This window comes from Orbicella faveolata, unplaced genomic scaffold (genome assembly GCF_042242905.1).
Source record: "Orbicella faveolata isolate gen_17 unplaced genomic scaffold, um_ofav_v1 contig_24, whole genome shotgun sequence".
Taxonomy (NCBI): Eukaryota; Metazoa; Cnidaria; class Anthozoa; order Scleractinia; family Merulinidae; genus Orbicella; species Orbicella faveolata.
The window spans coordinates 35093739-35117114 of NW_028301552.1; the positions used below are offsets into that span (position 1 = coordinate 35093739).

At 38.8% G+C, this 23376-nt stretch overlaps 4 protein-coding genes across 4 annotated transcripts; 3 read left to right on the forward strand and 1 right to left on the reverse strand.

Annotated features, from left to right (window-relative positions):
- Positions 1-346: 346 nt before the first annotated feature.
- Positions 347-2321, reverse strand: LOC110056859 (galanin receptor type 1-like). Its single transcript, XM_020763415.2, has one exon. The coding sequence runs from the start codon at positions 2258-2260 to the stop codon at positions 1265-1267; it is 996 nt and encodes a 331-aa protein (XP_020619074.1). The 5' UTR covers positions 2261-2321; the 3' UTR covers positions 347-1264.
- Positions 2322-5986: 3665 nt separating this feature from the next.
- LOC110056661 (uncharacterized) lies at positions 5987-13366 on the forward strand. Its single transcript, XM_089291050.1, has 6 exons — positions 5987-6215; positions 8017-8732; positions 9343-9459; positions 10414-10548; positions 10782-11281; positions 12128-13366. The coding sequence occupies exons 2-6, from the start codon at positions 8090-8092 to the stop codon at positions 12341-12343; spliced, it is 1611 nt and encodes a 536-aa protein (XP_089147176.1). The 5' UTR covers positions 5987-6215; positions 8017-8089; the 3' UTR covers positions 12344-13366.
- A 103-nt stretch (positions 13367-13469) lies between these two features.
- Positions 13470-15831, forward strand: LOC110056597 (histamine H2 receptor-like). The gene has a single exon (XM_020763106.2). It carries the CDS (start codon positions 14056-14058, stop codon positions 15079-15081), a length of 1026 nt encoding a protein of 341 aa, XP_020618765.1. The 5' UTR covers positions 13470-14055; the 3' UTR covers positions 15082-15831.
- A 4654-nt stretch (positions 15832-20485) lies between these two features.
- Positions 20486-21505, forward strand: LOC110056660 (dopamine receptor D5-like). The gene has a single exon (XM_020763174.2). The coding sequence runs from the start codon at positions 20486-20488 to the stop codon at positions 21503-21505; it is 1020 nt and encodes a 339-aa protein (XP_020618833.2).
- The last annotated feature ends 1871 nt before the right edge of the window (positions 21506-23376 follow it).

Consider the following 23376-nt stretch of genomic DNA (forward strand, 5'->3'; position numbering starts at 1 on the left):
AATAAAATCTTCGTCGGTAAAATTTTAATTCCAAAGAAGCGATTGGAATAACTAAGCCACATCAGTTAAATTTATCCGGGAAGCATAAAAGGAGTTCTTTGAATCGTCTATGCTTCTCTATTTTTCGTCGTTAACAATTGATTAGCCTGTTCTAGACTCTCTGTAGTTGGGGACAAACGGAGGGCGAGCGAGAGAAAAAACGAGGGAGGACTAAGACGAGGGATTCCTCGTTTTTTCTCTCGCTCGCCCTCTTTTTTTCGCTTTTCCCCAACTACCGATAGCCTGGAACAGGCTAACAATTGATACCCAATACAATGTGACAAGGATCAAAGAAAGTAGAAGCGCATTGAATTCGAACTGAATATTTATTTTTTCCTTGAAAAGCATAGTGATTGCACAATCTTTAACATTTTTGTTTTGCCGCCGTGTTATTTTTGGAAACGTTTGAAAAATATCATATGTTGTACTTATCATATTGTGTAAGTTCTTAGTGAAAGTAAGATATACTTCGAACGTGTCCTAAATGCAAAACCTCAACCAGCTTTTAACCTTTTAGTTAGCTAAGCGCGGTTTTAAGAAAGGCCAGGCAATTTACATGTACAGTATGAATTATCCTTAATACAGTTCTTTTTCTCTCTCTCTCTCTTTTTAATTGTATTCACCAATGAGGATACCAATATCTTTGTAATTAATAGGACTTCCAGCCTTCATAGAATCACCGATACTGGCCATCACGTTAGCATCTTCAAGAAAGATCTTTCGTATCGTTCTAAAAAAATTAAATTAGCGCTTCCGAAGTTTGGGTATTGCGCGGGGGCAGATTTCAACTAACATTTCCGTCGTCAATTATGTTTTTTTCTTTTTCATCCCGACCCACTACGTAGTACAGCTTTCTTTGTTTGAAAAGCGATATTCAGTTTGTCCTTGTATTTGAGAGCCAGCTATTTTTAAAGAATACATGTAGATACCCTTGTCCTTCAAAGTTGAGGGCTTCCCTGTTCGGGAGTCAAATCTATCAGTCAAACTCCAAAAACCTGACAGTAATACAAGAACATATATTCAAATTTACTGCCTTCTTCATCGATACCACCATTAAGTGTTTACACCAAATATCCAACTGAACAGTCAAACAAAATACATTTTTTTCAAATTAATGCTTTGTGCATCTAATCGAACATATAATTTTAACAAACTTAACACAATTCTGTCCCTCAATGGGCTTCTCGTTCGCCAGCTTAAACAGATAGACAGAGCTCTTCAAAATTTAGGTGATCCTAGGCCTATTCCCCGTCGGTTGCATTCTCCCAGGGAATCCATCTCTTCTCCCCGTTACCGGCACTGGCAATTTAAACAGCATTCTCCTTATCTCTTCGCTGCGATAGGCGTATACGATTGGGTTCACAACGCTGTTACTGTAATGCATCCATTTTATGAAGTCCATGAGTCGCATGAAACCTCTTCCGACAAGAAGACTCGATCGATGAAACGTCCATATCATGGACACGACGAAAAAAGGAAGCCAAGCAGCTATGAACAACGCTGTCACAATGAAGACAGTCGTTGCCGTTCTCTTTTCCCGTTGCACGCTCTTGCGTAGCACGGATGCCTTGGCGTTCGCTCTTTTCCAGTGCGCGTTCATGCTCACAACACTTCGATGAATGCTACTGTACATGACGGTGATGACGAGAAGAGGAACAGCGAAACCTGCCACGAACATCAGCGAACCACGATAACTCTTCCACGTGGGGTTGAAGTCTACCGAGTAAACAGCTGTAATCATCACGGAGAAACTCCAAGTCGCAAAGATCATCAAGTAGTATCTCGTGAAGGAACTCAACCGGTGATGAACGGGCCAGCAGATCGCCAAATAGCGTTCCACGCTTATCGCCACAAGGTTCCATATCGAGGCCATCGCGCTGAATACATCGAACGCTCTGTAAAACACGCTGACTGAAACGTTTGGTTCGATGCACGAGCTGAAATAAGGACAGGAAAGGTGGTAGATCCACAGTGGAATGGAAACTGCACCCACCATCAAATCCGAGACGGCCAAACTAACAAAAAACAAGTTGATGGCTGCCCGGAGGCGAACTTTTCTGAAGGCAACAACAACTAAAGAGTTTCCAGTAATCGCCAGTAATGAGAGCAGGATGTAAAGCGCCATAAAAACGAATACTTCACTTTTAGTTCGAAAAAGTCCATCTTGAGTCTCCAATGTCTCATTGGTAGCACTTTCATCTAGAGAAGTTCCGTTGTCCATTTTGTGTCTGACTTCAGTTATTGATTAGATATGGGCACAACACCGGCTAAGCGCCGTTAATTTCTGAAAAGCTATGCTTAGACCTTAAATGTAAATACATCTGGTTCTTTGCTTGCACTGCCAAAAGTTTACATTTATTTTCTCTCTTTGTTAGCGACAAGCGGTGACTACATTGGTTTCCTTTTGCATTTTAGCCAATGAGCAATGAGCGCTTGTTTACCTAGCCAATAGGATTTTACGTCAAAAACTATCAATTTGACATTTCAATTAGACAGACTCGAGGAAAAGTGAGCGGATATCCAGTTCCTGGATAATAAAATATCGGACATTTGTTGAGTATTCTACCTTGTGAATAGCTGCGCAGTTGATCAAATCTGTTCCGTGACGGACCTCTTTGCCCATTGCACTCTGTGCTTCTAATATTGATACATTGGTATATTGGAACACAATGCTTTATTGACATGCAATGTCAGTATCATTTAGTTGTTAATGTAATAAAATATGTAAACGTTTGCTTTCAATTTACTTTAACTTTTAAACCTTTCTATGACTCCAAAGGTCGAAAACGACTTTTAGGATAAATCTAATTGCCTTGCCTAACCTTAAATTTAGTTTCGTGTCCTTTGAGAAAATTCATCAGTTCTAAGTAAAATATCTTTACCGTGGGATTTACGCATCTGTTCGTTTTGTTGTTCGTTTATGTTCTACTTTACATTTACGCGTTGCTGGATAATTAAACCAGTTTGGATCCAAACACTATTATACACCATTTTTCAATTTTCTGATTGTTTTGTTTATCTACGGATGCATTTGTTAGAAGTTGACTGAATACTGTATTTTCGATGTATTTGTTTTGGAGAGGTTCAGACGAAAAGATACCAGCAATGGGCGACATTTCTTTAGACTTCGAAAGAAGAATTTTCTTGTCCAAATGCAATTTTTTTTTACCTTAAACGAGTAAGCAATCAGAGCATTACGTCCGAGACCATATTGGAGCTTGTATTGTTTTCGCTTGGTGGTAAAATAGAGTGTTTTGGAAAAACAATTAGGTGCTGTTTTTGTAGTTGGTCTCAAATAGTGTGGCACCAGTCTGAACCATATTGTTTTACACCGAGGTATTTAATGTAAAAACTTCAAATGGCGGAAAACTGAGAGTAACAATAAGAATATCATTAATCATTAAAGACGTTCTCTTCCTTTAGAGGTCATTATGGGATTCTAGGTAGACTGTTTGCTCTCGAGGGATCAGCGAGACGTTCTGTTCGTGAAGGCCGAATTGAATGGAGTAGGGCTTCATCGAGCAGTCGGCGATTGTGCGTGCTAAATCAATTAAGTCATTTACCTCTCTCGAAGAAAGTTTCACTAATTTTCTTAATGATCGAAGCTTTCCAAGCGTTCACCACGGAGAGCCATTGAGTGCCTTTTGTGTTTTTGTGATGTGAAATTAGTCACGACCTCTTCATCAGAGATTGGAACAACCAATCATTAGTATGGCCCTTCTGGAATACGCTTGAAAAACACTGTTATCTTGTTCTTACCTTTTGGTGTACGCAAAACCGAGCTGCAGAGAAGCAAACGCCCGCAGTCTTCACCCGATTATTTTTAAGATATTTTCATCTGTCTGGTCCTTGGTCCTGATCCAAATATTCAAAACAATTTTTATTTGGCTGACAAATTACACATGCCAAATGTACTGCACCATTTATTGACGCTACACGTTTCATTAAATGACATTCATAAGAAGGCTGACAAATCTGCCGTGCAAGTGATCTGCAATCTTGATAATAAGTATAATTAAGTATTCTCAACATATCTTTGTCTGATGGAACTGATATTTTTCCAAGAGTTTCACATCAATGCAAAACAAAGGCTTCCTAGTTGGAGAATAAATCTTCTTGAAAATTTAATCGTTTCTGCATCGTTTTTCGTTACTTAAATTAGTGCCATCCCAAAACATCTTCTTCCTTATTGGCGACTTCAGCGATTTAAAACACGATGATTATGGAAGAAGATCAAAATTGTTCTGCGGATACCAGTACTCTTTGCTTATGATTATTTGCATCGTTAAAAATGCCGATATAACTCAAACGCCCGGCATGAAAGTCCTCCTTAGTGAAATTAATTAAGGAAGAGTTCCATATATGACTCTTCTGCAAGGCATTGTATTCTTCAGGAACCTATATTAATATCTTAACAGAGTGAGTCATGATTATAAAGTTACCCTTTCATCTTTATATTGGCTCTTGAAGATGATACATGAAGCTCGTTGAGGACCTCGTCCATTGCATATTGTGTCTTCTTTAAAGGTTAACAGTTGTTTGTCCAGTGTTTCATATCCGGACTGATCAAGTTATTAATATTGTGGCTGTAGAAGACAATAAACTCTTCGAGACTTGTTCCTCGCACCTGTCCTTGGCACACGCTTGTTTTTAATTTATTCAAGACTAAAGTAAAGATTTAGTCCAATTTTAGATTATTTGGCGCAGCTACCAGATGAGTAACAAGCCAGAGTCGAAACATTGCGAGAAATATAAGAACTGACGCTAGGATGAAGTAAAAGTTTCTCTTTGAACACCAAATGATCCTTTCTTTCTCCTCTTCGTCTTGCTCTTCAGTTAGTTTGATAACATACGCAGACATTGTGGTGTCAGTGAATATCGAGTTCAGTATATATCGGCTATAGCTTACAGTGATGTGGTTTCTACAGTCCGATTGATTGAAGCCTGTTCAAGGTGAATCTGGAAACTGATCGTAGTTATAGCTTAACGGTGGCCGAGAAAGCTGCCATTTTCACCGTAGTTCCAAGTCCCATTTGTCCACGATCTTAGCCAAACAAAACAAAGAAACTGCCTTGAGGAAAATCTGCGTTAGATTTTAACGAATGCGAATAATTCCGCGAATCAAAAATCTTCGTTCATTCTCTTGTTGTAATATAAAAGCAAACCACCGCCATTTTTTTTAGGCCGGTAAGGTTGTTACCACAGGTTTTACAAGACAGGTCCTGCAGGTTTCTCTTTTGTAAGGTATTAATCAAATATGTTTACTCCAATTAAGCGGAAAATATTAAAAGCGCCCTTCTTGTATCTGAAGGGTTAAAGAACTGGCTGGAAAACTCTACACTAACTTCTTAACTCACAGTTATGGAAGTTATGGTCTCATTTGCCTATCGTTAGGCAGGTTATATGTTGACTCACTAACTGACCCATTCAACCCAGTTTGCGTTCCAAATAAGAACACGTGCAGTAGACGCATGGATGCATCACTGATTACACCCCTTGATTCCATTTAAGTCATTTGAATTGAAGTCAAAGCCCGAGAAAGAAAAGGACATCTTTTTAAGATCTTTTCCCTGCAGTGGAAAGGAACAGAGCTCTTTAAATACCCATTCTGGTTCTGGGATCTCAATGAATGTTTTCGATAAGATAATTCTGAAACCACCAGTCACCCATGCTCGTTCATGTGGTAAAGCATCACCTCTGGACCTTGAAGGCCGCACTTGCGCGGAAATCTAGCATGAACTTATGAGCCAATATTCAAGTCGGAAATGACCAACCAGGGTAACAAAATACATAGGAGTTCACATCGAATTGTGGTACGTAATTCCGTTCATTTATTGACAGTGCAGATCGCACCGCAAAACAGTCCAACAGGCTTTTAAACCTAAACGATTCGCGACTTATAATATGCCTCAATAGGTTTTACCTGCTACCAGCCGTTTTCAGCCAAAAACAAAATGTTTTAAGACAGTGATCGCTTCCGTCTGTGGCTTCAGTTATTTTGTGAAAGCCGGTTTTCACTTTTTTAGCGTTTTGGAACGACAGAATACATACGTCTGAACGGGATTAAACGTATGACAAATTAAACTTTTAAGCATTTAATAAGTGAAAATATTGAAGGCTGCAGTTTCTGTTAACAACTTGTGGACAGCTGGAGTTCTCGAGTAGCGGATTTCGAGGTAATTTTCAACAAATTATATTTTCTTCGCTCCTTAAATTTCAAACGTTACCCCCTTGGAATAATAATTTATTTCTAATTCTAAATGTTATGGTTCCAGTAGGTATTCACTCCATGGTTCCAGCCCAAACCCCATTTCATTTATGACCAATTGTTTTCGTTAAAAGGAATGTTTCGTTAACTAGTTGCATGGCGTTAGTACGAGAACTTGATTGTCGCTGGCCTTGATTGCGGTAAAACTCGCAAGAAGTTAGTCTCGTGTGAAGACGCAGGAGGCTATCGAAAATCAAGCTCTCATGTCTTGCCATGTATGGTTATGGTACCAGCTTACAATTACCGCGCTTTTCGTTGTAATGCGCGAGAGAAGAAATGAAATACCCATCTCAATAGTTCAATTTGGAGGAGCAAGTTTGGGAAGCAGTGGTGAGACCGCGCGCCTCCCACCAATGTGGTCCGGATTCGATTCCGGTCCGGTATCATATAAGTTTAAGTTTAAGTTTAAGTTTAAGTTTAAGTTTAAGTTTAAGTTTAAGTTTAAGTTTAAGTTTAAGTTTAAGTTTAAGTTTAAGTTTAAGTTTAAGTTTAAGTTTAAGTTTAAGTTTAAGTTTAAGTTTAAGTTTAAGTTTAAGTTTAAGTTTAAGTTTAAGTTTAAGTTTAAGTTTAAGTTTAAGTTTAAGTTTAAGTTTAAGTTTAAGTTTAAGTTTAAGTTTAAGTTTAAGTTTAAGTTTAAGTTTAAGTTTAAGTTTAAGTTTAAGTTTAAGTTTAAGTTTAAGTTTAAGTTTAAGTTTAAGTTTAAGTTTAAGTTTAAGTTTAAGTTTAAGTTTAAGTTTAAGTTTAAGTTTAAGTTTAAGTTTAAGTTTAAGTTTAAGTTTAAGTTTAAGTTTAAGTTTAAGTTTAAGTTTAAGTTTAAGTTTAAGTTTAAGTTTAAGTTTAAGTTTAAGTTTAAGTTTAAGTTTAAGTTTAAGTTTAAGTTTAAGTTTAAGTTTAAGTTTAAGTTTAAGTTTAAGTTTAAGTTTAAGTTTAAGTTTAAGTTTAAGTTTAAGTTTAAGTTTAAGTTTAAGTTTAAGTTTAAGTTTAAGTTTAAGTTTAAGTTTAAGTTTAAGTTTAAGTTTCAGTTTCAGTTTCAGTTTCAGTTTCAGTTTCAGTTTCAGTTTCAGTTTCAGTTTCAGTTTAAGTTTAAGTTTAAGTTTAAGTTCAAGTTAACTTTAAAGTTAACGTTAAAGTTAAGTTTAAGTTAAAGTTTAAGTTTAAGTTAAGTTATATGTGGGTTTAGTTTGTTTTTGGTTCTCGACTTGCTCGTATGGTTTTCCCCGAGTACTATGGTTTTCGTCCCTTCTGAAAAACCATTTCCAAATTCCAATTCGATCAGGATAGAGGAACCGCATGAAAACGAGCGAAGCCTGATGTAGATTCCTCTCTGGCTAAATACTGTAATTTATTTATTTTAAGAGCAGACCAGAATCAGTTTTGAGGAGCCCAACTCACCAAGTCTGAGGAAAACTTGTCCTGGCCACGCTGTAAGAAGCAAAGAGAACAAGGAATTGGGGGGAGGGGCGGGGGGAGGGGGGAATAACAACAACAACAACAACAACATCCTCTTTATTACTCTTTTTTCATTACCTACTGTCCCGCAAAGTTAAATTTTAATGAAGCAATATGAATCTTTTATGGATGGTCAAGTTGAACCGATCGGACCTATAACAAATAGTGCACATCCTTAATGTGAGATATCACTCATATATGACACCAGCTTCGTTAATTAAGATTTACATATGTGTGCTATTGTTCGTATTATGATCTAGAAATGCTGATGCAAGTGAATAGCAAGTAGGAGAGGCATTTGGTCAGAGAAGGCGGATTTAACAATTATAATCCATGCGAATTCAGATCCTTCCACGGTCAGCAGGATCCAGTAAAGACTTCTACAAGATCTTCGTTGTTTTCTTTCTTGTCGTCTACGTGTTTTTGTGGCTCTCAAGACCAGCGGTGGAAAACAAGTTAAATCGGGAAAATTATGAAAAATCCCTGGAGCAGAAAAACATACCGCTTAAAGATAACACGGCTGAGATGCTTGAGAAGGAAATACAGAGCAGAAAGGTCTCGACGGAGTTTCTGACGCACTGGTGTAGACAACAGCGGTGGAGATTGGATTGGAAGGGCATGATCTCGCCTTGTGAGAGCAAAATGGCCTGGAACTCATCAATGGACAGAACAAATGCTACTGATCCCAACAACAGCTTTATTTCACTTTGGAACATCAAACCCGTGGGAGAATACAGTCGTTTTAGCATTCAATCGCAAACAAAGGAAGGGCTTCCCAAGACACAAGGCGGTGACACATGGAGGGTCCTCCTCAGAGGGCCGTCGTCGATATCTCCGACAGTATTCGATCATGGAAATGGGACGTACGAAGTTTTGTTTCTTGCACTGGAATCTGGCGTATACACTGCAAATATCACGTTGGATTACACTTTATGTGATGGATTTAAAGATCCTCCCCGGGACTGGTTTATGATTGGTAGGTTCCTAAGTGTTTTGCAATACACCGTCAACACTTCCTTAACACGTTTAGTTAATTAAAACCTTAATTAAGTGCAAGTTTAAAGTGGCTGCTGTTTATCCCGATAACTCGATCAAGAACATACATACCAAGAGGACAGCTCCCTTAGACTGCATAATGTTCGGAATGAATCCTCGGCGTACGTCCGCGTCCTCTACGGGTTCTGGTCCTTTCATCGCACTTTGGATCCATTAACCCTTAAATTAGATAGCCTCTAGCTTGCTGCACAACTAAATTGAATTAAGGGGATTTCATGTTGTCTGTGAAATCTTGCTTTGATTTTCTAAGCAAGTCATCTTGTCGCCGAGTTAAAAATATTGAGGAACCACGCGATCTGCTTAAACTCCGTATTTTGAGTTCCGTTGGACTGCACACTGATCGATGATACAATACATGATATGAGTTCAATAATCTTTGAGGTCGTCTATCTCTCACTCAATATCACCGCTCGCTATCGTCTTCGCTTTAGATACTACTAGAGTTTTCTTTGATAGTTACCGAGGCACCCGCAGCAACTAGTTAATCCTGCAATAATGAACAACTAGACTAACTAAAATTTATTTCCAAGGGAACGCGCAAGGAAAATATCAGCGACATCCACAAGTCGATGGAAATAAAGATTATCTCCAAGAAGCTTTGTGGGATGGGAGTCCTGTCGAAATAACAATCCCACGTGCTAGTGATGGTAAGAATCTTCATGACGCTTGTAGGTCTAGTAAGTCTCTCGTTTGAAGATTGCAGCTTGTACCCAAATCCTGTATTCTGTACTTGCACAAATCCCATAATACACCTCTTTTACCCCCCAAAATTTTGCATAATCATTGTTTGCAATTTCTCCTTGGACATGAAGATGTCCAATGAGAAATCTAAAACAATGCCTACGTAAATTTTTTGGGGTGATAAGAAAGGTGTATAATGGGATTTGTGCAAGTAGAGAATAACTGTAGCAAAGAGCAAAAAGCGAACTATATGTCCCTCAGGCTTAACATAAATTGCATTCCTGTTCGCATTCAGCATTACTTCAGGTAGACCCAATTTTTTTTATCTCTTAGTTACTACGCGCGCTGTGATCGGTCAATTTAGCGGGCCGTATGCTATTGTACGGCCCGTTAAAATTTGAAGCTGTTTTTGCTGCCAAAATTTTTCGTAATTTATCGCCAAGTGCTCATAACGTTTATAGCTAGTAAAAGTTTTAAACTCTCCACTACTTTAAATTGTGTATTAAAACGTGCCAACGACTTAACAGCGATTTCAAATTGACTCGTTTTGCTTTCGACTTATGTCAGAAATTTGAAGCCGTTCCGTGTGAATAGAAATCGTTTCCGAACCCGTCAGATACACGGTAGAGATATAATAAATATCTTGCTGACCTCTTTTTACGGATCCTCGTTTTTTCCCCTTCAATTTATGTGAAGCGAAGGGGCAAAACCTGGTCCGTAAATTAAAGTACGGACCTCAAAATCACTTACAGTAAGAGCTCAAGTATATATTGCGGCCTCATTTCGCACTTCTCCGGGGAGTGGAACTGAGATTCTGCGTACGAGCCACTTCCATCGAAGGTGCCCAAACCTTTCCAGCTATTATGAAGAAAGTGCTTGCCCGAGATTTTGACTAAAATTAGATTTATTCTTTACTCAAGGGAGGGTCTCTTTCGCCAGCATTTCAGACAAGTATCAGCATGGAGTCGGCAAAGTAAATTGTGCCACCAAGTGTAACTTCATGTGGGATGGGTATGGGCGATGGGTTCAGAACACGTGGAAGCCACATGTTAAAGGTACGTGAGTTATATGTTTACGGTAGTTTATTAAAAAAAGAACACAGAAGTCGACGTAAGTTGAACAGAATAACAATAATGTCTGCAGATTTGGGAAACAAAGAAAGAGAGAGCTTATTTGACCTAGTAGCAATTACAAATAAGTGGGAGAGTAAGTATTATGAGGTAAACCAATCATTTCCATAGAATTTTGTCTTTTTTAATTGCTTACTGAGTTTACTTATTGATCACAGAGCCACCCCAAAAGCACGAGTCTCCCACCAAAGAAGGAACATTATGGATTTTTGGCGATTCTGTTAACGTCTTCTTTGCTCAATCGCTTATGCAAAGACAACTGTGTCGAGACATTTTCAAGCGATGTAATTTCAGTTACAACTGGATTTACCCGGTTGCCAACGTTACTGCTGCCAAGAAAGAAAACGACAACTACGATTACGACAATGAAAGAGTTTTACAGAGTTTTCGCCGCGTTGTTTACGATCCTCAAATGGACGAAAGCAGCGCAATCATCATGAACTTTGGCCTGCACTTCGTTGAAAGCACAAACTTTACGAACTACAAGAAACTTATCGACGGTTTGGTGGAAGTGCTCACAGATGAAGAAAAAGACGCAGCATCAAACGTGACGAGGTCAAAATTTCGGGGAACCGTGATATGGAAAACAACAACAGCCATTAATAAGGAAAAGGCCAGCAACATTCACCTTGGACACAAGCGGTTTTTGACGCAACAGGTGAAGTACCATCTGTCCTAGCTTTATATAGAAGCCAAGAGAGGATAGCATAAAGGGTGAAAGAGTTAGTCTCCCTTGTAGGCCTTGCCCCCAAGGTAATCCTTCTCAAGTTATTTTTGCATTACTACCGATTTTCATGTTTAGGATTAGCCAATTCAATTCCTTGGCGTAGATTTTGCTCACGTGGACTGCTAAAACTGTTTCACATGCATTTTCATCCTCAGTCTACAAATGTCTCAACGCAACGCTTGTGATGACATCCTCGCGAGGACTGGAAACTACATCTGAAAACAACTTGAGAGGGTGTGCTTTGAGAGTAAGGCCAATATAGGGAATCCTCTCTCTTACTCTTCATCCTATCTTGTAGGAGCTTAATTGGGACTCATAAAAACTGTGCCCTTACACCGTGTGTCTCGCCCTGATTTAACGAGAAAGTCTATCCGATGAAAGCATTAAGTTTAGTCAACTACCTTTAAAAGCGGATGACGTTATCTTGCGCCTGTTCCACGGGTCTTTAGGATGTCTTAAGCAGATTTCAACGGGAGGCGTCAAATTTATGCCAGAGGAACAAATAAGGGGAAAAATAAATTCACACAACCCAACTGAGTCCTTCGCCTATCTTAGGATTTGTTAGAATTCTAATTCTCAACCGTAAATCTTTATCAATCTCTATTTCCTTGTTGTGTAATTCAAATCCACTATTCGAATTCCACCAACGTTAATTGTTCCCAGTTTCCCTTCAAGGCGTGAAAAAGAGAGACTCTGGGAACTAGTAAGTTGCTACTCCCTTAGACAATGTATCAGTATATGACCGTTATTCTTGGTATTTCTGTGTTCTTTCCACAGCGTATTTTGCTTTACAACGCTTTCGCTACTTCGCGCATGTGCCAGGCAGGCTTCCAAGTTCTCGACGTATTTCCCATCACTGACTCCTACCCACAGGGTACTGGTACCCACGGAGGCAATGGACCAGTTAAAAACGACATTGTGCACTATAGCAACCTCGCCTTTAGGCCAGCAGAAGATGTCCTAGAACAGTACTTTGACCCAAAGGGGACTTAGAATACAAAATTAGTGGTCAAATTATTTACTGAATCATCTTCAATGCATGGGACACAAATACAATTTACTCTAATGTTTACATGGAGGAAAATCTCTCTCACGAAATTCGTGATAATAACTGCTGAACAAGCGTGGCGCCTAAATTTGAAAAGCAATACTTTGTACATCCTAAGCCTCGTGTTTATGTTTCCAGACAAAGGATTTTTCACATGAATGCGAGGCATGCGATGTATACGTATTATTATTCAAATATCGGCGCCATTCATGCAAGGTGTCTTTATATTGAATGCTCAAATACCAAGAAGCTGTTGAGACGCTGTACGTACTGAGAGAGTCGTAAAAGAGCGTATTGAGCAGCATTTGCCACCCGAGAGAAATGGGCAAAATTTAGAAAACACAACCTAACGCGGGTGTTTTATTAGTTTCTCAAATGGTCTTTAATGTAAAGATTGTTTTAGTAAAACACCGTTGAGGAAATGCACAAAATGACGAAACACGGTTTCCGGTGTTTCGATCTCTGCATGATATAACATCAGTTTCACAGGCAATCAGAACGCGCGCTTTATCAAATATGTGTAAATGTAAATAATCTGCATATCTTCTGAACAGAATTTTTCTTTGTTCTTTTCTAGATAGTAGAGCATGGGCCAGTGCAGTTTTTATTTGACGAAGGCATCGAAGTAAATTATTGTTTCCCAGTCCTTGCGCGTCAGAAGATGAAAAATCAAAAATCAGTAAACGTGAAAATCATTTAATTTTGCCACGTTTTTTTCAGCTTGTTTTTGCTTGTCATGGTAACGATTCCAAAGCCCAAACAATATTTATTTGACAAAGCTATTCTTTCAATTTTCTATTTGTTATTCTGCATGCAGCGGTTTTTCTTTAAAAGCAGATTTATAAGTCAATAGAGTTCTTTGTCGTACATATAAAGCTGTATGTCATTTGTAATAAGTTTGTGACAGGCGGAGTCATCTACTATATATCTTAATAGCTACAATCGATAATAAATTTTGGTGCCATTTACGTATCGAAAGCAATTTGACTTATATGTAAAACAAATTCGCCGTGGCGGAAATCATAAACATGTTCTCATTCATAAGAATTAATTTTATGAGCAAAAACCAGTAAGAAGCGACCTTTACGACTGCCCATATAACTTAATTTCCTGTCGACGAACAAACCAACCCGCTGGGAATTCATTCATCACAAATGAAATTGCAAAGTTAATCGGAAGACTCGACATAGTGTCCTTTAAAACTGTCTGATTTTGCCAGTCAAATTTTAGTTTTTTTAATTTCATTTTGAAATCGTTTGTCTTCATAAAAGGACGTCAAGGGCATAAAAGAATCGCTCAACGGACGAGGCAGGCTGTTGCTAGTGGCCGGACTGATGGTTGCAGCATATTTTAAAAATCTGTGAAAACAACATGTATGTTCAATCATTTGGCCAAACCGATAAAACTATGTCTAATCTAGTCGGGGAATTTATATTTAACACTGCTTAGTAAGTCACAGGTAAGACACTTCAAGACTTTCTCCTTCGCGATAAAATTACAAAATCGATAGCGATAAAAGACAGAACGCCTGTAAAGTCACAGAAGAATCTGTTCTCACAGTACGTGGCTGATAAAACACCTTTTGGTGTTTTTGTATTGAGGTTTGACGATTTTTCAGTCGTGAAAAACATACCAACTAGAGCGTCGATCGTTTGCAATGGATAACAAGACAATCGTGAACAACACCACACGAGAAGCCGATAACGGAACCGATTCTTCAGGGGAACTCGATTTCATTTCAGATGGACTCACAACAGGAATTGTGGTCAACACCTTTCTGATACTTTTAATCGTGGGAGGTAATTTTCTGGTGATTGCAGCTTACGTGAAAAATCACCGACTTCGCACTGGAACCTACTCGTTGTTAGTGAGCCTGGCTTTGTCTGACTTACTCGTTGGAGGTGTCGCTATCCCAATCCGAATCTACGGTTCCATCAAGAGTTGGGATGTCAGCGTCATATTTGTTTTAGCTTACAACGCGTTTGACATCTTCAGCGCCGTAGCGTCCAATCTTCACTTGATGGCCATATCATTCGAGCGTTTCATAGCCGTTTCGCGACCGTTTTATCACCAAACGCTCTCCGTCTCTCCGTACGCGGTAGCGTCAATGATGTCCTGGACCTTAGGGATTGTCGTCGCCTCAGTACACCCAGCAAACTATTTACAAAACGATAGTGATATATCGCTAAAGTTGAGACTCCTTGAGGTATACTCTGTCGCTTTATTTGCCTTGTGCTTCTTGGGGCCGTTAACAACAATCACAATTTTAAACATCGGGATTTTCCGCATTGCAAGAGTGCTAATCCGACGCGATCCATTACAACACGGAAACATGGGACAAGGAAGGCTGAAAAAAGAGCGTAAAGCGGCATTGACGCTTCTTGTTATGACTGGGGTTTTTTTCATCGCTTGGTTTCCATTTTTTGTTGTCAACATGTTGTACCTGTACTGTATCACTTGCCTCCCATCCTCAATCAACGCTCAGTTTGTAATGGTGGACATCATAAAATGGCTGCATTTCTCCAACAGTGCCATCAATCCAGCCATATACGCTTACCGGGATATCGAAATGCGCCGAACATTCGCCAGACTTCTCGGTCCCTTGGGAAAGTTGTGCGGACTCAATCAAATCGAACCGGAACATACGAATACACAAGTTGTTATCGACATGCAGACAAGATAGTAAGGAAACTACCATGACTGTTTAATTGACGACAATGGTCGCAAGTGCTAGGCTAGGCAGGCCGTTTTTCGAAGATCAGCTTGGGATATTGCGATTCACAAGTCCAGCATTACAATAGCCCACTCTAACAGAACAAAAATGTTTATAATTTACACGTTCGCTAAAAGAGCAAGATCTTTTGTTTTCAAGGTCAATGACCAGTCAACTGGCAATGTATATGCTTTGGATATGGTTGCTCTTGTAGTTATAACGAAAATTATTTACCAGTATTGGTCAAATATTCCTCAGTCGAATTTAATTAGATCTTTCAGGACACAAAGTACATACTTTTTCTACTACTTTATATCAGTTCATAGACATCAAAAACGAAAAAAAAGTTATCCTTAACCCCGTAAAACGATGAAAGTAAAAAAAAAATCACCGAAAAAAACAACACTCAAATGTTTTTTGCCACTTTACCCAATTCAGTTCAATGCTGCCACCAAGCAAATCATTTATTGAGCCAATTGGAAACTCGATGTGAATATCCAATTGGTTTTAACAAACTAATGATTGCGGAATTCGAAAAGCCGGAGAGACCTGATGGGGAAAAAAATAATTTTGGAGCCAGTTTGTTTCCAGCGCAAGTATATAATTATATACTTTGTATATTGATTCAGTAGTTGAGCCGTTTTCCCCTGCATGCGGTCAATACTAGATTCTATTGACATTTAGTGGAGAAAGAGTACTATTAAACATCAGTCTTTCATATATGAGGTTGAAGTTTCTTATCAAAATAAGCCCGATATCATTAACTTAGCCCTGGCAGGTGATGAAGATTTTCATTAGCCGTTATATAAATATTGAAGCTTGGACATGTCAACTCAACGTTTGCTCAATTTTGATTATCTTGCTTTGTGAGCCAGTTAGTTCCATCGAGTGATACGTGAAAGATTGTCGGAACAAAGTGGACAACGGCTTCTCTGTGATAGGTACAAAACTCAATCCTGAAAACAAAATGAAATCTTTTAAAGATGAGGACCACCTTTCGATAAACTGTGACTAAATTCATTTCAGTTTAGTTATGCATCGAGTAAAATGTGACAAAATACATCGATGAAATAAGTATTAAGAAGACTGTGAAGTCTGTAAACTGACAATTCACATACACTAGCAGTTAAGCCACATGCATGACGCTATACAGTTTTTAGCTTAAATATATTGCTGCCGCAGGCTACATGCAGATGCGAAGACTAAGAGATAAGCAGATCACGGGAGTTAAATTATTCAAAAAGAAATTAATTTCAGGAGGTAAGAGAAAGTGATGAAAGCGGATGTGTAATCTCCTGTAAGAGTTGAATGCGTGCATGAAAATGATTGCAGCGGCAAGAGTTGACAGCGTGCATGAAAATAATTGCAGTCCACACATCAAAGAAAGTATGATTTATTGAAGGTATCTTACTATCCCTTTATCAATACACTTGATATGCCAATAAACCCGTGAAAATTGGAAATGTAATAAACAATAGTAAAGCTTAGCTTTACTGACAAATGATTCATACACTATCATCATGATAAAAGACTGAGAATGATCGCGAGACGTAATCTGTTTCTAAATTGCCTGTGCGTGTCGCCATAAATTGATTAACTTAACAAAATAACCAAAAAAGTTAATAGTGGGTTACTAGGCTTACATACACAACTAGAGTCAGTAACTTTTGACAAAGGGCGGAAAGCGTTATATCAAACGCAAGTAACAGTGTTTTACCACATTTCCAAACACCAAGAAGAGAGTTGAAAATACGACGCGTAGCGGAAGGCGTATTTTCACGAACTTGGAAGTGTTTGCCGAAAATGTGATTTAACACTGTCTCGAGTATTTGATATCTTTTGAATCGAAACCAAAACAAAGTTGAAAACGGAGTGGTAAAATCGTAAAAATCTAAGTTAATTAAGATCGGATATTGGAACACCGCCACGGCTAAGTATGATTTACTCTCATAAATCATTATTGATGAAGAATATGTCATAAGTTGACTGATTGCGTGAGTTATACGTAAGTAACTTACAATTATCTGGGGAATCTTTATCGACTGTATAATTCATCCAGATATATTCTTTTAATAATGCTCTTCTTTTCAGAGAAAAATCCTTTCATAGAACGGATTCCGAAAGCTGCGGGGAGGCAGCATGGCCGGGTGGTTACAAGTTGCCGGAATTAAAATACAGAGGTCGCGATTTCAAGTCCGCTCTGACTACCAAGTTGGAGTTGTCTCTGGGTAGACGCTTGTTCAACTCCCCGGTCAGAGAGGATTCTTAAATCTATTTCGACTATTTGAAAATTTCTTTCTTTCAGTTTTAAAGTGTCTATACGGCCAACAGGGTTTTTGTGGTTTTGGTATATCTATAACATCTAAAAATGTATTCAAACCAAAAAAAAAAACAATTCCGGTGCTTTTTTTGCCATGAAATCAAGCTTTAAATTTACCGCTTCGACCACGCCCAATGAAGTTGACCGCGTAACGAAAGATTGGTGACGAATGACGTCACTTCAGGAACATCTCAAAGCCTCATGTTTTTATTTTACTTGCTTGACAACCGCATTGTTCCACCAACTTCGTTTTGTTTGCTTTTTGTCGACGAAAACTCCTAACCACTACTGAAACAACAGTGACCTGAGCTAGCAGGATTTTGCAATTCCTGACTTGACGTCACAACCCATTCAGAAAACCAGACTCTTTTTTGCCACTGGCTCACGGTCAACTTCATTGGGCGTGGCTGAAGCGGGAACTTTAAAGCTAGATGTCTTTGGGCGTTAAAATGTCCGAATCCAATTTTTTTTTCTTAGAATACCTTTTTTACACATTATAGAGATACCAAACCACAAAAAACCCTGTTGGCCGTATAGACACTTTAAGTGGCATGCCTGAGAACTAGCTAGTTTTAGCTAAGAGCATCGACCACTATAAACACTCAACATTTAACATTTTTTAACATGTTTAAAAAACTATCACGTGACACCGACGATAAAAAGACTGAACGACGAGTCGTTTAACGAAGACACGTTAGAGATGTGTGTGCCTTCCGTCCTGCGTGTATCTAGGGAGCTTAAGCAAGGACGACGGTGACGCCAAGGATGACGCCTAGAAAAAAAGGAATAATATCAGGGCCGTAGTTAGCAACAGGCAAATCGTGGCACATTATATTGCATGTTTTTCGATTTTGTTGTTTTTAGTCACCCTAAACACCCTCAATACCTAGGATCATAATTTCTTCATAGGCATTGCTTCAATCATAATTTTTTTCCTGCCTACGGCCCAGAATATTTTCCCTTCGAATTGGGCAATTATGAGTACTGACGAGTTACGAAATGCAACTGCTGACGGAAAATAATATGCATCGATGATCCAAGATAAAGGAAGAAATCAAAATGCAGATTAGATGGTGTTAAAAGTACAAACGCCTTACGGTTTTAATTCTTTTGTTGCCAAAGTCGGCTTTTGTAACAGTTTGGAAAGGAGTCATTAAACCACTTGTGACGCCATCAATGTCCATGTCAGCGCATGGTTTTGATAAGCAGACAATACCAGTTATATCATTTGCATAGAACTGTCCATTTTGAATATCGACTGCATATTCTGACAAAGCTGATCGAAAAATAAAACCACAGTAGATTTTGATGCAACTTTGGTGGCACATGTAAAAGAGGCTATTACCATCACCCACATTTGCTTCAGGTCTCATTTGTAGCCATTACCACTGATTCAGAACGAAACATTTCCAGCTGGTAGACAGGCTGCAAAGAGCGAACATGTTGCTAATAGCGCTAAAGTAAAATCTTGTACATTTTCATCCGGCGTTCTAATGTAATAAAGAAAATTGTTTTTCTAGTAAATATTTCAAGCGCAATTGAACGGTTTTAAAAAAGCATCTTTTAGAAAAATTGATACGACCAAATCAGTAAAAATAGGGGAATGTTTGAATTTTATGCCCACGTCTTAACTACATATATTTTATTATTTACTATTTGCTTAGCTGCTTGCCTGCTACTCAGCATGGGCTGTTGTTCATCCTTCGAAACAAATTGCTTTTTGAGTTACTGTTTATTCCATCCTTTATATACCGTATGGTACCCACGCACTTTGAATAAAGTAATTGCATTTTCTCAACTCGTGACGTTTCCAGTATCCTTCTCAACTTTGTTATTGCAGTTACAAATATTATATATTAAAAATTTATTTATGTTCAACCCCTGAAACAATATCCAGTTGTGGCACGTCTTATTGAGAATTGGAAGCGCAGTTTAACTAAAACTGATTGATTAGCCAACTCATTCATAAAGGATGGCGAATGGTCCTTCTTGGGCCTCGCAATTAAATGTTCGTCGAATTTCACGGGTCTCGTGTTTTAGCGGTTATGTAGGTCTCGCCGTCTCTGTTTTTTTTTTTTACAAAGTAGTCATGGAGTCTCGATTTCTTGAAAGGCTAAGGAAGGCTTAAGGAAGTCGTTTGTTTGTTTGTGTTTATAAATGAGGTTTCATGTCTTAGAATCTAAACGTCTACAGTTCACTTTTAAAACACTTCAGTGAGTGAAGTCTCCGTATCGCTATTCAAGAAGCCAAAATGTCTCGGGCTCGCAAAGGAAAACGCCAGTCTCGCCTTCTCGCCAAGTCTCGCATTTACTATGCATTTACCACCCCTCAAAACTAAAGTTCTTTCTCGTGATAATTTTGCTCTGCCCAGAAATTTCTCTCAGTTGGAAACATTGGCTCAAAGGGTTTATCAACCCATCTAAATATTTTATTCTTAGCTGTCGGAAATTCAAATTCGCTTATCAACGGAAAAAAATCTCCCATTGCTTCTGATTGTAACTGGACACGTTCTTGGTTCGTTTTATATTTTCCCCAAGAAAATGTCAGCTGTCCTCTTAACGTGTATTCATTCAATCCAGTTTCAATCACTACAACGTTCTTATATCAACAAAACGCTATTGAAATATCGATGTTTTTGACAGCGGGATTAAAAACTGGGAAATGAATTCTTGAATTGCAAGATATTGCAGGTGAACGCAAAAAGATATCGACCGCATCATGACCAGAAAGTGAGTTTGGCCGGAAAGGTATCGCAAAAAGTGCTGCCTTGAAAAGATCTTCAAACCTAAATTGCAAGAAAGCCTTTTTGCGCTGATGATATCAACACACGCCGAGAAGTCACAAATTGTGTTTTAACGGAATTAAGTAAAGAGAAAAGGTGAAAATAAAAACAAGATTGCAAGCAGGTGTTTAAGCCGGAAAAAGGATTTTAAGATGTCAATAACCCACTGTTTGATTTATCAATATTTTTGCTTATTTAGAACCCTTCTCTTTGTTTCAAACTGATTTGTTTTAGTCGCCAAGAAATCACGAGAAAGCGAGCGAGAGCTTAACATGGCTCATAAGGTAAATCACAACCTATCAATGGATAATGTAATTGAAAAACAAACGTTGAACAAGTCAGAAACGCCTGTCGTGCAAGTTCTCAGATCTGAGGTTGACACTTTCGTTTTTATAATCTTCTCCGTCCTACTCGCCTTTGCAATCGTCCTGGGCAACTCGATTGTGATGGCCGCTTTTAAGCACAATCGAAAATTACGAAAAAGAAGTAACATGTTCTTAATCAGTTTGGCTTGCTCTGACTGCATTGTGGGCGTCGTCTCGTTGCCGCTGTGGATCTGCATCTCTGGGCTCGGGATAGGCAAAGGCGAAGTACTTTATGCGCTGTTCATCAGCTTGGACATTTTCAGCGCGCTGACCTCTGTCTTCCATTTAACAGCCATTAGCGTAGAACGGTATGTGTCCGTTTCCCGACCGTTTTTATATCAGCGACTTCCTGAACAATTTTACATAGGAACAATTGCGTCGGCTTGGGTGTTTGCGGCGTTGATCGCTTCGTTGACTCCGTTGCAGAGTTTGTTCAAACTCCAACGCCTGTACGCCCCAAGCTTTACCACCGTCGGCTTCATTGCTCCGTTGGTGATCATCAGCTATATGTACGCCGGAATATTCCGCATTGCTAAATCGCTGAACCGTCACACCCCTGGTTTTGAGGCAAACAAGATGAGCTGTAGTGAAAAAAGCCATCTGAAAAAGGAGATCAAACTAGCCATGACTTTAACCGTGGTGTCGGGATTTTTCTTCGCTGCATGGCTGCCGTTTTACGTTCTGTTGATGACCGCTGTGTACTGTTTTCGTTGCTTGCCGCAATATCCCGGCCTTCAACGTTTGGTAGACTTCGTGAAATGGATGCATTATTCGAACAGTGCTGTCAATCCGTTTATTTACGCATTCAGGGATCCGGAAATGAAGAGAGAATTTGTGGAGCTACTTCAGGTCAAGAAACTTTCAAGAAAACCTAGTTTCAGATCTTCAAGAGATGGCTCATTAACGAATAAGATTCAAGACGTTTGACTGACCTAAAGATAAACGCGAGTAGGGATGGCGCAGTGGTGAAAGCCCTCGCCTCCCACCAATGCCTTTCGGGTTCGATTCCAGCCCTGTGTCATATGTGGGTCGATTTTGTTGTTGGTTGTCGCCTTGCTCCGAGGGTTTTTCTCCGGGTTCTCCAGTTTTCCTCCATCAACAAAATCCAACAGTTTCCAAATTCCAATTCGACCAGGATAGAGGACCTGAAGGAACCAGCTGAGGCTGATGTGGCTTCCTCTCTAAATATTGTAAATACAGTCTATTATCTATTATTTAAAACACTTTTGGCACATCCAAGTTGTTTACTGCAAACAATAAACAGTAAACTGCGCAGCCAAGTTTTTTTTGAACCCTGAAGAACTCAGTAGCCATCAAACATTGGTTACGTTGTCTAAAATCTTTAGCGCCACCTAGAAACTTACTTTTTCTGGTCTTAAACAATCTTGGCCAGACGGAACACGGCTAGAAAAGCTTGTCCACTAAATATTAACAACTTTACATGGATTTTAGCAGACTAAATCTCTCACACACATAGACATGGAAATATTTTATTTTACTTGGTCGCACACTTAGCTGTGGTCACGGTGCGCCCCATAGACTTGATAAGCAGAGTCTACAGGACGCACCAGCTAGCTTACAGGTGCGCCAAGAAAACAAAATAACAAAGTAAAAATGTAATGGGAATAAATAATAATCTAAACTAAACTAAGATTATATAACTACTATAAAATATCTAAAAATGTTTAACTTGATATAAAAAATGTATATAAACTGTACAGATAAAAATTGTGCCTAAGTAAGATATGAATAGCCAAAAAAGCTCTTTAGTAGACAGGAGTGCATATATATTTACATTACATAACTTGATCAATAATTCAAATTTTGCATGACAGAGTAAGCTGCCCATAATCAGTTGAAGGAAATTGACTGAAAAAGGGTTGAAAACCGGAACAAAAATTTACAAGTATATGTCAATACATTTAGCCCTAACATGATCTTTACCTTTAACAAGCGTCCCCTTTTCCTGGGATTGTTAATGTCAGGGAAATGCTTCAGTACTTTCTTAAATGTTTGCTGATTCAAAGTGGCTATGAGCCTCCTCCTGCGATTTTTGTTGCACTTTACAGAATGGTTGTCATTGACAAACTTAAATCTATATTCAAAAGTTAACTTGCTTCTAGGGGCCACCGAGCTCATTTAGGATTGAGAAGTATACAAAGCAAAAATTAAAGGTGGTTTTGACAGAATTATACTGTCGCTATGATAACCAATTAATTAAGCATTTGCTTGATACCACTGAAAACCCCTCGGGTGTGCAACGGAGGTAGACTTGATAAGGCTGACATATATACTCGAAAGCAAGAAATCGATGTTCACGTTCGTACCGTGTAGCGCCATATCAAAAGTGTGTTTTCTAATGAAATGGAAGTGCGTAAGACTCAAATAAATGAGGTGCGCGACTGTTTATAGTCAGATGAACAATAAAAATCGAGTCAGTTTTTTTCAACATTACTACAGACTGCCCTCGTCAATAAATTAAATATTTTGATAAAGAATAATATACCGAGAGAATCTGTAAATCAGACAAAATAAAATGACGGAGAAATTACTGTGATAAAAGAAACAATTTAACAGAAACAATATAGATCCATCCACAGAGTAAAGCCGATGAAAAAAAGAAGAAAAGAGATAAGATTACAAGCCACTGTTCTCTCTTTGTTCCTTGTCGGTAGATTCTGTCGCAAGAACTGAAACAGCTGTACAGAGGGGCCTCGCGCGCGGCCATTTTTTATTCCAGCGCTTTCTTTAGTGTCACGCGTGGGGGACAGAAAACAAACAGAGAATTAAGCTGAAAT

Bases quoted from the DNA above. Each gene is read 5' to 3' on its own strand.
- LOC110056859 (XM_020763415.2), bottom strand. From the start codon at position 2,260: ATGGACAACGGAACTTCTCTAGATGAAAGTGCTACCAATGAGACATTG.
- LOC110056661 (XM_089291050.1), top strand. From the start codon at position 8,090: ATGCGAATTCAGATCCTTCCACGGTCAGCAGGATCCAGTAAAGACTTC. The intron at 8,733-9,342 runs GTAGGTTCCTAA...TTTATTTCCAAG, and splicing joins CCGGGACTGGTTTATGATTG to GGAACGCGCAAGGAAAATAT. The intron at 11,282-12,127 runs GTGAAGTACCAT...TTCTTTCCACAG, and splicing joins AGCGGTTTTTGACGCAACAG to CGTATTTTGCTTTACAACGC.
- LOC110056597 (XM_020763106.2), top strand. From the start codon at position 14,056: ATGGATAACAAGACAATCGTGAACAACACCACACGAGAAGCCGATAAC.
- LOC110056660 (XM_020763174.2), top strand. From the start codon at position 20,486: ATGGCTCATAAGGTAAATCACAACCTATCAATGGATAATGTAATTGAA.